This window comes from Lactuca serriola, chromosome 4, assembly GCF_051521515.1.
Source record: "Lactuca serriola cultivar US96UC23 chromosome 4, Lser_US96UC23_V15, whole genome shotgun sequence".
NCBI lineage: Eukaryota > Viridiplantae > Streptophyta > Magnoliopsida > Asterales > Asteraceae > Lactuca > Lactuca serriola.
In genome coordinates, this window is record NC_136411.1 from 105,352,897 (window position 1) to 105,365,945 (window position 13,049).

At 38.7% G+C, this 13,049-nt stretch overlaps 1 protein-coding gene across 1 annotated transcript; it reads right to left on the reverse strand.

Moving 5' to 3' along the window:
- Positions 1–10,585: 10,585 nt before the first annotated feature.
- Positions 10,586–12,801, reverse strand: LOC145102236 (E3 ubiquitin-protein ligase WAV3-like). The gene is made up of 3 exons (XM_079039617.1): positions 12,529–12,801; positions 12,334–12,444; positions 10,586–12,078 (listed from the first exon to the last, which is right to left on the reverse strand). Exons 1-3 carry the CDS (start codon positions 12,649–12,651, stop codon positions 10,816–10,818), a joined length of 1,497 nt encoding a protein of 498 aa, XP_078895743.1. The 5' UTR covers positions 12,652–12,801; the 3' UTR covers positions 10,586–10,815.
- Between the last annotated feature and the right edge of the window lie 248 nt (positions 12,802–13,049).

Consider the following 13,049-nt stretch of genomic DNA (forward strand, 5'->3'; position numbering starts at 1 on the left):
CATACTTCCATGCGCTCAGGGGTACACTTTAACTAAAAATTCATCTAGAATTCCTACAAGTAACTCTACCACTGGCAACTCAACTCACTCAAAACCGTTTTCGCAACCACCCATAAAGATCTACATTGTAAACTCCACAAGGAACTGCCGATAACAATCGTGACTCTCTAACAAGTAAAAATGTACGATAGTCTGACCCAACTTGTCGGCTACAGATCCATCAGTAGTATTTCCATACTGCTTAAAATACCAAACTATGCCAAGACCAACAAACCATACATACAGATCTCCATGACACAACTACTAGCCCAATGCATAAGTAAAATCCACAAGGGTCCATGACACGTCGTGACACCATCCAACCATTGGAATAAGCTCACAGTTCCTCACTGTTCTTTCCATCATACAATCACAAACATGAAGACTCCCGACCAGCACCAGGTACACCTATAGTCATACGACCATCATCCCACCGTCCTGCAGGAACCAATTCAACATCCCACCTTACACTTACCAACAATCACACAAGCAATACATTCTATAACACACAACCCTTCCACACTCTAAACTGCTACTGGCGCATCATCGAACAAAACATGCTCGCATGTAACTAGGAAATCAGATAAACTGTTGAACACTTGCCCAACTCGAAAGCAATGAATCCAATAAGAACTATTCAACAAGGGCAGACCGTGTTCCTTATTTATCACATCCTTACCCAATGGGTGAAGTACCCACAGATTGGGTGAAATGACGAACCTTAACCGCCAACATAAACGTTCTCATAATAACCAAAACATGATCCCACACCTTAATTAGAATTGAACAGATCCCACCAATGCCCAACGAACCCGTAAATACTTCTAAATTCGGAGAAAAAAATCCAAAATTATCTAGGGATGCTGTCAGAAACCTGATTAGATCAACTCACATTTCAATCTTGCCAACACAATACGCCTAAATCGAACTCCGCGTAGTTCCATGATCACACCTGAAAGACTAAACAATGCCTCTTTGACTTCCAAACTTCCAGTAACCAAGGACAGCTGCCAAACTCGATCCTTCTAGCGACAAAGATTTCATGACCAACAATCAAGAGTACCCAAAAATAGAGACCAAGATATGCGTCTTAGAAAACTAAATCCAATGATCCCCTACACTAAAGAACAAATCCCGCATGAAAATGCATATACCGAACTATGAAGTTGGTCGACAGATCAACAACTGCCCAACCATAGCGACTTAAACGATCCCTTCCTAAGATCCTTGGCATTTCCAAAAGAACTATTGATCACAAGTACTTTCTTACCCAACAACACATTGTTGTGAGGACAACACATGCACCTTAGAAGACATAAACCTGAAGGCAACTTACTCAGCACTCGATCTGACTAATCTTCAAATTCTTCTTGACTTAGAAGGATTCCAACGCATTCTCGAGATCGTAATGAGAAGACTTACTAAACACAAACTCTTCAATTGTAACCTACATTCGTCCCGTTCAACAACTATAACCCTGCACCAAAATATTACACACTCAAAATGTAGATTCCCTCGTACCACTACACTGACCCCACAAAAGTCGGGATACTGGTAATCTTCAAAGCAGAATACCTAGTTCTCCCCCATGTAGTATCCGAACTACCATCGATCGATGCATTTAATCTCAGAGCCTCCCGCCATCTCACCCAAATACTTGCCAGACACTAATTTTGAATATGTAAAATGACATGAAGATCCTTCGAATAGTAACTAAACAATCATGAAGAAACCTTGAACTTCATATGGAGACCTTGGAGACTCTTCCCACCATCATCTCCTCGATCTTAACAAATTCAATCAAAATACAATTACACTGACGAGGCACCTTACGGAAAAAGCTTCGTGCAACCAAAACTTGCATTAGAAGAATTATCCACGAACTTATCCTCATTTGGAGATTCAAGAATCCCTTATAGATGCTCAATGAATAGCTCCAAAAAACTAAACATATCAATATAACTCTCTGATACGAATTAGAACATCTCAATCCTCCATGGATATCATCGATCTTCTTAAAACTACCATATATCCGACTCACGACAAGGTCTTCACCTAGGCCACCGAACCAAAAGAGCAGCCGAGTCTCGAAAAATTCATTGCTGAAAGAAGGAAACGATTCACCACAAATCAAACGATACTCCTTGCTATAGAAACTGATACTGTGAACACCCTCTTTTTCTTATATCTATCGACTGATACACATCAGATCCCTTTACCCCCCCCCCCCTTCAATATAGGAGATTGGAAGAACATCACCCCATCGTAGAGAACGACGTCCTAATCCATCGGCCGACCACCCATCCACATGATGCAACCCTCGATCTGATCATCACATTTGAGTTATTAATGAGTCCCACAACTCAAACTGGCACTACTCTGAACAAGGTCTTGACACCTTAAAACCAACTAAATCATACATATATGTACCTTTCAGATCCAAATTGCCATAGCCTCTAAGGCCCAAATAAATATCAAGCTCGTCTTCTTTCTGAACAACCATAACCAAAAGGCAGTTAGATATGGAGATACTACAACGAATAATGGTGTGAAACCATGCTATCTACCCTCAACCATCTCCTTAGAATCCCCATGACTTTCCTCGATTCGAGTATGGATCATGTGTTTTTAGTAGTACAAGCCCAATACTACCTTGCACACTTATCCGTACTTTCCTCAAGAATCATCCCAAGTCCTCTAAGTCACCTTCTCATACCGATACTTCCAATACCCGCTAAACAGCACACCAATCACATTAAAGCACTTCCTAGGCTCTACTAGGATCCCCACACAACGGCTAGACTCACACGAGATTTGCGTAATAGGGTTGAATCAATCATTCCAAACTTATTTAACCTTTACAACATGAAATTTAACATACTCATTTAATAGTTAACTCACATCAATATGAGTCCTACAAAGCACAAAGCAAAAAACATTCGAGCAGTGAAATTGAATGACAAGATGACATCGTAAAAATCAGGAAGATCCTTACAAAATTCCTGACCACTAGGCCCAAGTATCTAGGATACACATACATCATGTATCCACCCTCTCAAGAATAACTAACAATTCCTTACTTGTTGTCTTACTAACAACCCCACTTAGTCATGAAACTTCCACAACCATACAAGGAACATGAAATAAGACTAAATCAAACATTCTCAAGCTATAAAATCTTAGTTATGTACAACCACGACGCATACACTAAACCACTATAGTAAAAATGATAGTTTCATATAACATATCAGGAAATCCCTTAGGCTATCAGGTATCATAAATCAGGAAATTCTATCATGCAATTCCTGAAGACCCATATTCTATAATCTAGCATTCATTTCTAACATATCATCAACAAAAATAGAACAATTGTGGTTATCTTTGGGAATAAGTTTCCTTGGGCTCCAGATGATTGTACACATCACATCCTTTTCGTTGATCATTTAAAAATTAATTATGAAAAATATTTTGCAAATCCATAGTTTGAGTCTGGAATCACATAAGTGTTCATCCAATTCTCTCAAACCAGGGTTGTGATACCAAATTATAACATCCCAAAAACCATGTCAAAAAATTTCATTTTTATTAATTTTTTTTTTCATAAAACCATAAGATAATTAAGCATTGTTTTCAAATCAAATCCATAGAGTCAGAGTATCAAATAATCTCTCAAGCATAAATATGCATGAGGATGTATACAATCATGCCTTCACATTCTCACAATCACCCATGGTACCTGAAAAATAGTTACAAACAACTGGGTAAGCACGAAGCTTAGTGAGTTCCCCTAAAATACCCCACATAATAATACATATACAAGCATACACACTGGGTACTCCACGGTCATTGGACTGGATTACCCTCGGGTCCATAGTCATCAGACTGAATTACCCCCGACCCACAATCATCGCATGGGATTGCTACCGCCCACAGTTATCGGACTGGATTGCCCCGGGTTTGTTGGCTTACAACACATAACAGTAAAGTCTCAACCCAACTGCACTATGTAAACAATAACCAGCAAGTACATGTAATCATATAGATTTACCAATCTAATAGGGAACTATAACATATCAACATCCTATACATAAGGATACATAACACAATCTAGTAGGTCAACATTGGTGCCTTCGACCCATATGTACAGTGAAGAAAACTCACCTTAATCCTGAAGACAAGATAAACCACTCACTCGAGCCGATGATATCAAGCCTCCTCTTGCTACATGTGACATCCCCATTTTCACGGCCAGAAAAGACCGATTTTCTTTTTGCTTTGTAAAAATCAGAGTACTTCTTTTCATAAAAATGTTGCGGAATTGGTTCCCAGAAAAACTTGTTAAATACGTTATCAAAACATTTTCGAAGAAACGTATTTTATTCATTTTAAAACATTTGGGATGTCATCATCAATACAAAAACATAAGCATAAACAGAACTTACATTTATTTACACTAGTGATCTACATCTCTTTAATCTCTCAGTGTAATGTGACTTCATAACAACACCTGTGATATAAATAAACTGAGTGGGTTAGGTTGGGAAACCTGGTGAGTATATAGGGTTTTCAACCCACAATAATATAATTATTATGTTCAATCATCAAACAATTAACCCAATTACCCATCCCCATTATCTTCTTTATTCCTAAGTACCCTCCTTAAGGATTTATCCTAAGGGTCGTCTCCTACATCATATTTTACCTCTCATCTCCTTACATCGCCTCTCCTTTTATGTTTGTTCCTAAGGACTTTCCCTAAGGATCATCGCCTACATCGCCTAGACAGTATTGATTCAGGGATTACTCCCTCAATACGTGCCCACCAATGGTTAGGGTATCATTGCATGAATACGTAGTTACAACATCGCCTGAACTCGTAATTCATAGTAAGGGGGTTAGAGTATCATCGCATGAATACGTAGTTACAACATCGCCTGAACTCGTAATTCATCACCTATAGGTTATGAGCCTGCTGGTGTTTCCACGGGGTTGTCTATAATAGTTCGTGGTCGCCATCTATACTCTGGTAGATGACTACATCTCCAAATTGTCGGACAAGGTTGTAGTATCCTACATCACCGATTCATCATCACCTATCTATCCTCAACTAATTATCATAACCTTCCTATCATCACCTGTCTCTCATTATTTTATTTCATCACACACCAACTATTTCATCTACCCATGTTTTATCCCAACATATTAGTAGATATAAATATACAGTTTAAATCATTTAAAACATGTATAAAATCATTCATCCAGCATAGACAACAAGTGTTCAGATAATATGCACACATAGCACGTAATTTATGTAAAATACTTCATATCTATGTGTAAGATGAAAGGGACCATGCACTCACTTGATAAGGTGGTGAGTCGGCACTCGGACAACACTTCGTTACTCTTAAAACAATTATCCCTTGACGAAACCTAGTATCATTACCACTAGAGTTTGGTCTAACGCTTGACGAGACTAATTTAATAGTCTAGCTATTGTTACTATTATATATGCTTTAAACAGTACTTATATAACCCATAATAATAGCTCAAATACTCCTTATAAGTTCCTAATAACAATACGATATTGAAACATAAGCTATACTAAAGATAGGATAGGTACAACTCACTTACAACGGGTTTTCTCAAAAACTGAGCTTCGCTGGAGCAGCATTCTCGAGCCGAAAGGCTCTTTTCTCAAGACTCAGAGAGCCTCGGGGCTTCCTTCGGGTGATAGGGGGTTTACCTAGACTTTAGGGGGCTTAAGTTGAGCTAGAGAGAGAGTTTAGAGAGAGAAAGTGGAAGAGGAAAGGTGTGAGAATGAATGGAACCCGACACATCTATTTATAGTGTGAAATCCTGATGGACTCGCCGAGTAGGAGGACCTACTCGCTGAGTTGGGGCATGTGGTGGCCTTCTGGTGGTGCCACGTGTCCAATTCTGGTGGTGTCACGTCACCCCTATCACGTATCAGCCTTCAAACTTAGAAAAATCATAACTCTCGCATACTAGATCCATTTTCGACGTAATTTTTTTCAACGTGTAGGTAAAATCAAGATCTACAACTTTCATTTAGACTCCGTCGGCTAATTCTCTACCGATCTTAAATTTAATAGTAGGAGGCGTTTAGACTGTTAAATGATCGCGAAGAATTCGTAACTCCTTCATACGTACTCCGTTTTCGTCTATCTTTTTACCGTTGAGTTCCTATTAATGAGATCTTCAACTCTCATTTAGGTCGCATAAGCCAAAAACCGCTCGAACTAAAATTCGAGTTTCAGGTCGTGCACTGCTAAGCCGAATCTTAGAAAAATCTTAACTTCCTCATACGAAGTCAGATTTGGGCGTTCTTTTTTTGTATGTTCTCGGTTTAACATATAATACAACTTTTGTTTAGATTTCTAAGGCTAAAAGTCGCTCCATCTTAAATTTACTATTTACGCTTCCCGGTGTCGTGCCGGTTTTGCCGTAAAACTTCGACGGACCATAACTTCTTCGTTATAACTCGGATTTCGGCGTTCTTTATATGTATGGAAACCTTGTGACATATTCAACAACTTGGTTAAGACTATTTATTCTAAATAATATTTTGTCGAAAAGTCGTTTTCGACCCCTATTGCCTCTAAATTGACTAGCCCGGATCTACGGGCGTTACACTACACATATCAATAAATACCCTAATTAAAAATTAAGGAAATGACTAACCCACTGAAGGTCTGCGCTCACAGTTAAACCTCTTTTAGGCAAATGACCATATTGCCCATTTAAGACTAAATCCCCACACAGTTGACCAAAAGTCAAACCGGTCAAAAAGTTAACGGCCAATCTTCAGTTGACTTACGCCGCGAGTAGCATAAGTTGCGCCTTACGTACAGAGGCTACGCCCTACATAGAGCACCTGATCCCAAAAACTTCTATTACGCTCTTAATACAGCAAGCCAAACCCCCAAACTCCTAAATCTGATCTAGATGAACATCTTAATGGATAAAATCTCTTACTTTATCCATTTGCATGGCCTCAAAGAGCACAAAACTAAAACCTTGGTCCATCAAGTTATTTATTGCTCAAGAACTCATGCATGAATGGATGAGAGTGTCCACTCTCTCATTTTTATGACTCTATATCCTTAAAAACACCAGAAAGAGGCATTTAAATGGCTTGGAGTAACCTATACGCACAAGGACCAAGATTATGGGACAACAAACATAAAAACCCATGAACTAATTAGATCTAACAAAAGGAGCATCAAGATGCAAGATTTTTACCTTCTAGAGATATGTGATAAAGTGCAAATTTTGGATCTACAAAGCTTAAAACTTACACTTGCTTCTCCAATGGACTCCTTCAAGAATGCACACAAAAATCACACTAATGCTTCCAAAACTCATAGTTGGTGGCTAGGGTTTCAAAGGAACAATATGAGATGATGGAGGCTGGTAATGAGAAGGGTTCCAAAAAGTTAGAGCCCTTAGATAGGGCCCAAAAGCTTAGGGCTAAGATTTTGGTCAGTAGGTCGTACGCCCTGCGTAGCAAAATCTACGTCATGCGTAGATCAATCAAAACTAGGGCTGTCAAATCGGACAGTCGTGTCGTGTTTTTGTCTGACACGACACGACACGATAAGGTTTTGTATAACACGAACACGACACGACACGATGTCGTGTTTTTTTTTCATTAACACGAAAACGAACCAATTAAAACACGACAACACGACACGACACGACAAATATAATATTACATAACTATTAGTGTATTTCTTTCATACTTAAAGATATATAACACGGCAAAAACGACAAACACGTAAAACACGACAACCACATGCTTAATCATGTCAATTTCGTGTCGATTTATGAACACGAACACGACGCGACACGACATCGTGTTTTTTAATCTTGACACAAAAACGACACGAACACGAATTCGAATTTGATTTCGTCCTGATTTTGTTTCGTTTCGTGTATTTTTGTCGTGTCGTGTCATAAATTGACACCCCTAATAAAAACTTGTTCCTCATTCAACATCTACGCCCTACGTAGAGCAAAACCCCAACTTCCAATTCAACTTCAAACAACCATAACTTCTTCATTTCAACTCCGTTTTTGGCATTCTTTATATGCATAGATAAGTATTGAAGAGCTCACAATATTATGTACTTACTTTGGACTAAAAACATATCAAACTAAAATCCTTAATGCATGCAAGAAACTCAAGATATCACCTTTCCAATTTTACCCTTTTTTGAAGGCATAAATCGAGGGTTTTAATCATTTAATCTAACATTACCAACATCCGAAAAGGGCCTAAACCTTATTCCTTTGAAGCCCAACACCATCACTTGATCAACTTTCGGCCTGACGCCTCGAATTAGAATAGCACTAAAACCAAGTGTTACACTCAAGTTATAGTCCAAGGCTCAAAAACATCAAGAAAATCACACAAGCACCAAGTATACTCAAGTGGGGGTTAGGGTTTCGAATTGGGAGGATGGAGGCTGAAGAGAAGGACCTAAACCTAGAGATCAAACCCTTAAATACAGAGGAAACCCTAAACTTCATAGGCTTGGGCTGCAATGTTCACTACGTTGTGGTGAATACCTTACCACATCGTGGTGACCAATCAGACGTGTTGTTCATTTAATTGACGTGGTCACGCCGTGGTAATCATCCTACGACACCGTGGCTGGAGATTTTCTCCAAAACAATATCTTCATGATCCTTAGGTCTTTAAAGTGATCAAATCGGGAAAACGGGTGTTACACATCTATTGTTGCCAAGTCTATGAACACTAACCTAACATGTAAGGAAATATACTCCATTATTGGACTAGTTGAATTTCCGAAATAAGAGTGATATTTTAAAAATCAACAATCGAAAGGTAAACCTATAATGTTAAATGTACATAAATTAGTGATTTCCTTTACATGTATGAACAAATTAATTTTTTGTTATATGTAGTGGAATTTAAAGGAGTCTCACCGAATGAGTAGATAAATTAAAATGAGTTAGGCATTCACCAAAGTAAACTTATTTTACTATTGTTTTGTTTGAAGTACATGACTATAATAAAAAGGTTACGTATACAAATGAAATAAATTTTGTCAATCTCAACTTTTTTATTTAAATAAGTGGTAATGAATTCCCACTCATTGCCAACTCTAACAAATTCTTTATGTATCTATGAAATTTCTTTATGTATCTATGTTACAGAAATTAAGGTTTTTTTTTTTCTTTTTTTAAACAAGAAATTTAATCTGATTCTAAATTACTTCTGAATCACATATATCTTAAACGGTATTTAAATCTAGCCTCAAAGAAAAAAAAATAACACGTGATATCACCTAGACCTTCTATTTAGGGAGTTAAAGGTAGACCTGACAATCCGTGTCTGCGTGTCGTGTATTCGTGTCAGACACAAATTTACACGATATAAATTTGTTAAACACGAACACGACACGAATTATAAAGCGTGTTTGGGGTATCAAACACGAACACGACACGTAAAAAATTCGTGTGATTCGTGACACGACACGAATAGACACGTTTTTCAGGGGTGTTCCCGAAAACATGAAAAAACACAAATAGACATGTTTTGAATGGCTTTTTTAAGCTAGAGCTATAAATTAATTATTGAATTTTACGAAATTGGTCCCTAATATATTGTAAATATAAAGTTTAACCCTAAAGTATATATGTTTATATACGTGTTTATATGTGTTTGTACGTGTCACGTGTCAACACGAATTTGTATCGTGTCTTATACGTGTATAAACATGTATATTCGTGTTTGACACGTATAAGACACGACACACTAATTTAAAATACGTGTCAGACACGAATAAATACGAAACACGAATTTCTAAAACACATACACGGAAGACTCGTATCGTGTTCGTGTCGTGTTAATCGTGTCGTGTATCAAATTGTCAGGTTTAGTTAAAGATAGTAAACAAACTGAATATAACAAAGTGAATCTATGGGCAAGCATAGAAGCAAAAGTAGCACAAGGTATACTTTACTTTAGAACATTACTATTGTATCGTTGTTTTATCACATTTCAATAGAATATCTATATATACTTTTATCATTGTTTATAGCACATTTGACTAGATATATATTGTTTTTTTTTCTTTTTTTTCCTTTTAGTTATCGCACTGTATTTACAAAGAAAACTAATTTTACAAAAAATTAAATAAATAAACAATATAAATACCAAAGTTCTAAAAAGCTCGTCGCCATGATTCCAAAACTTATACATACCGTCACGTTTTAACAAAACGTCGTCTTAAGCTATATATATATATATATATATATATATATATATATATATATATATATATATATATATATATATATATATATATATATAAAATGTCATTCACACCTTACAAATTACACCACTCGTAAAAACTTAAAGCACTTATAAGGTTATTTAGAACCTTGATAAACCGTTAACTTCTTTCATATTTCTCGCTCATAGCGATATCATATTGATATATTATTGTTTTCATTTCTTATGTTTATACTTTTAGTATATAATCTATAAGATCAATTGGCTATCAACACACTCATTTTCGTATATCTTAATTAAAAAAATCCACCGAGCCTGCTAAACTCGCCTCAGCTGTTTCTGCAACGATTAAGCCGTTGTTTTTTCCCTCTTGTTTTACAAGGAATGTCTGATTCTCCACAGTGGAATTAAAGTTTGTTTTAAAAAGAAAAAGAAAAAGAAAAAATACACAAATGAACAAAGAAACATCAAGTCATTAACAAAAATCATTATCAGAGTCTGTAACCATGCAGATGCTTAGCCCATCTTCTAGCCATGTACGGATCATGGTAATCCCAGTTCCCAGCATTACTACTCCGACCATCTTCATTCCCTCCACCACCATCACCACCCCCACCACCACCACCTGCCGCCTCTCCTTTCTCCCCTAATCCCACTCCCACCACCACTTCCCCACTCCTCAGGCATTCCCGAACCCCATCTTCAATATAACTATACTCAACCCAAACACTCCCACCTTCCCTGACACTCACCGGAATCCTCCTCTCCTCCCCACCACTCAACTCCCCCAGCCTCACCACCCTACCATCCTCCCTAATCCGCAGCTGAATATCCCTTATTTTATCCCCAATCACTCTCCCCAAAAACTCCTCAAACTCATGCATCACAAACCCATTCGAAGTCCCGAAACTATACCCCACATGAAACCGGTGGACCCGCACCGCCACCTCAGCATCAAACCCGTGATACGATCTCGTCGGGTTATCCGACAAATGTAAAATACATGATTGCGGGTTTTCATACGCCCGGTCGCCCAACACCTTCACCCCCTTTTTCAACCCCTCCACCGGGTCCGCCTGACCCATGTAGAACAACCGGTCAATCACCTGCAGTGCCGCCCGTTTCCCGTACGATGTCATTCGCCGGAGCGGGAACACACGGGCGGCAGCCGACGAGTACGTCACCACCGCCAACCGGTCAATCGGCCGGAGTGAAAACACCACCAGTGCCATCGACTGTTTTATGAGCCGAAGGTGGGGCCCGTTTGGACACGCAACTAGGACCAGATCCATCGCGGGTTGGTGCGCGAGTCGAACCGAGAGACACGCGGGTCGGAAAGTTGAGTCCAGAGGTTGAGATGAAGAGCATGAGGGATGTGGTTCGGTGGTTAAGATGGAGAGATGGAGCCGTGGGTGGTTGAGGTCGAGACCATGACTCGGTTCGATCGGGTCGTCGTCGTTGTAACGGGCGGTTCTTAAAATGGATCTGCGGTGAACCCGGAAAGTGGCTATGGAGTCATCGAGGATTTGAAGGATTGGGTCGTCGGTTAGGTTTGAGTAAGGTGGGGTTTTGAGGTTACGCGGTAGGTGGGTCCACTGCGCACGGCAGATAGGGCAGGTGACGCCGCCGTGCCGGACATTGGAGGCGATACAATCGAAATGGAAAGCGTGAGAGCATTGAGCTGTGAATATAGCTTGCCCTGGAGTACTGCATGAACTGTAGTTGAGAGTTTCTAGACAAATCGCACACATCGTCTGCATTTAAAGAAACAACATTTAACCCTCGAAACAAAAATTGAATGAGAAATTATCTATTTATGGTATAAGATTGGGATTTGGGAATGGTGTTACTCCCTAAATAGGTTGATGCTTGAATTGGAGAAAAAATCAGTTTACAATTCCGAACCCCCAAACGTGTATGGTCAATTAACTACATTAGGGCTTACTTAATTGGGTTCAATTTAACCTACATTTGAAAGAATGATGACATATAATGAAGATTACGATTACCTTGGAAGAAGAAGTGGTTGGATCTGCGTTGGAAACATTTTCTGTAAAATTATCTGGATTAACCTTGCTGGGTTTGGGAGAATTATTAGTCGAACCTGATGCAATTACCACCTGTAACAAAGAAAACACACATCGGAACTTGAATTCGCGAGGAGAAGAAAGATAAAAACATAAATCGGAGTTATTAGAACATACGGTGGGGGAAGGGGGTTCGAGATGAGATTGCCGGAAAGAGAAGGAGCCGCAGGTATGAAGTAATCTCCTCGCTGCTCTCTTGAGTTTCTTGGATCCTCCTCCTCCTCCTACTCCAGCCATCATTTTCTGCCTGAAAATCAGGTCTATCAAATCAATTGCATTGTGGTCTGTAAATTGGATTGTTATCTACAGATGGCATTGGCAGTAGGTTTGTGATCCTGGTTGTCCTGTTCCACCTTCCATTTCTCCTTTTTATAAATAACAGGCTATCGTATTCATAGGGTGTGTGTACTGTGTGAAGTGTGATCTTTTTTTTTTTTTTCTTTATTCTTTTTTTCCAAACGGGGTTACTGTTCATCCTCGAATTTCGAACCCACTTAGAAATTAATTCAGAGTAACCGAAGGGGGAAACTTTTACAAAATTTGGGGAAGACTTGTTTTATTGACTTCCTTTATTTCGATTTTCGAGTGTTATACCAATAACCATTTCTTTATTTAATAAAAGTGGAGGTAGCAATTAA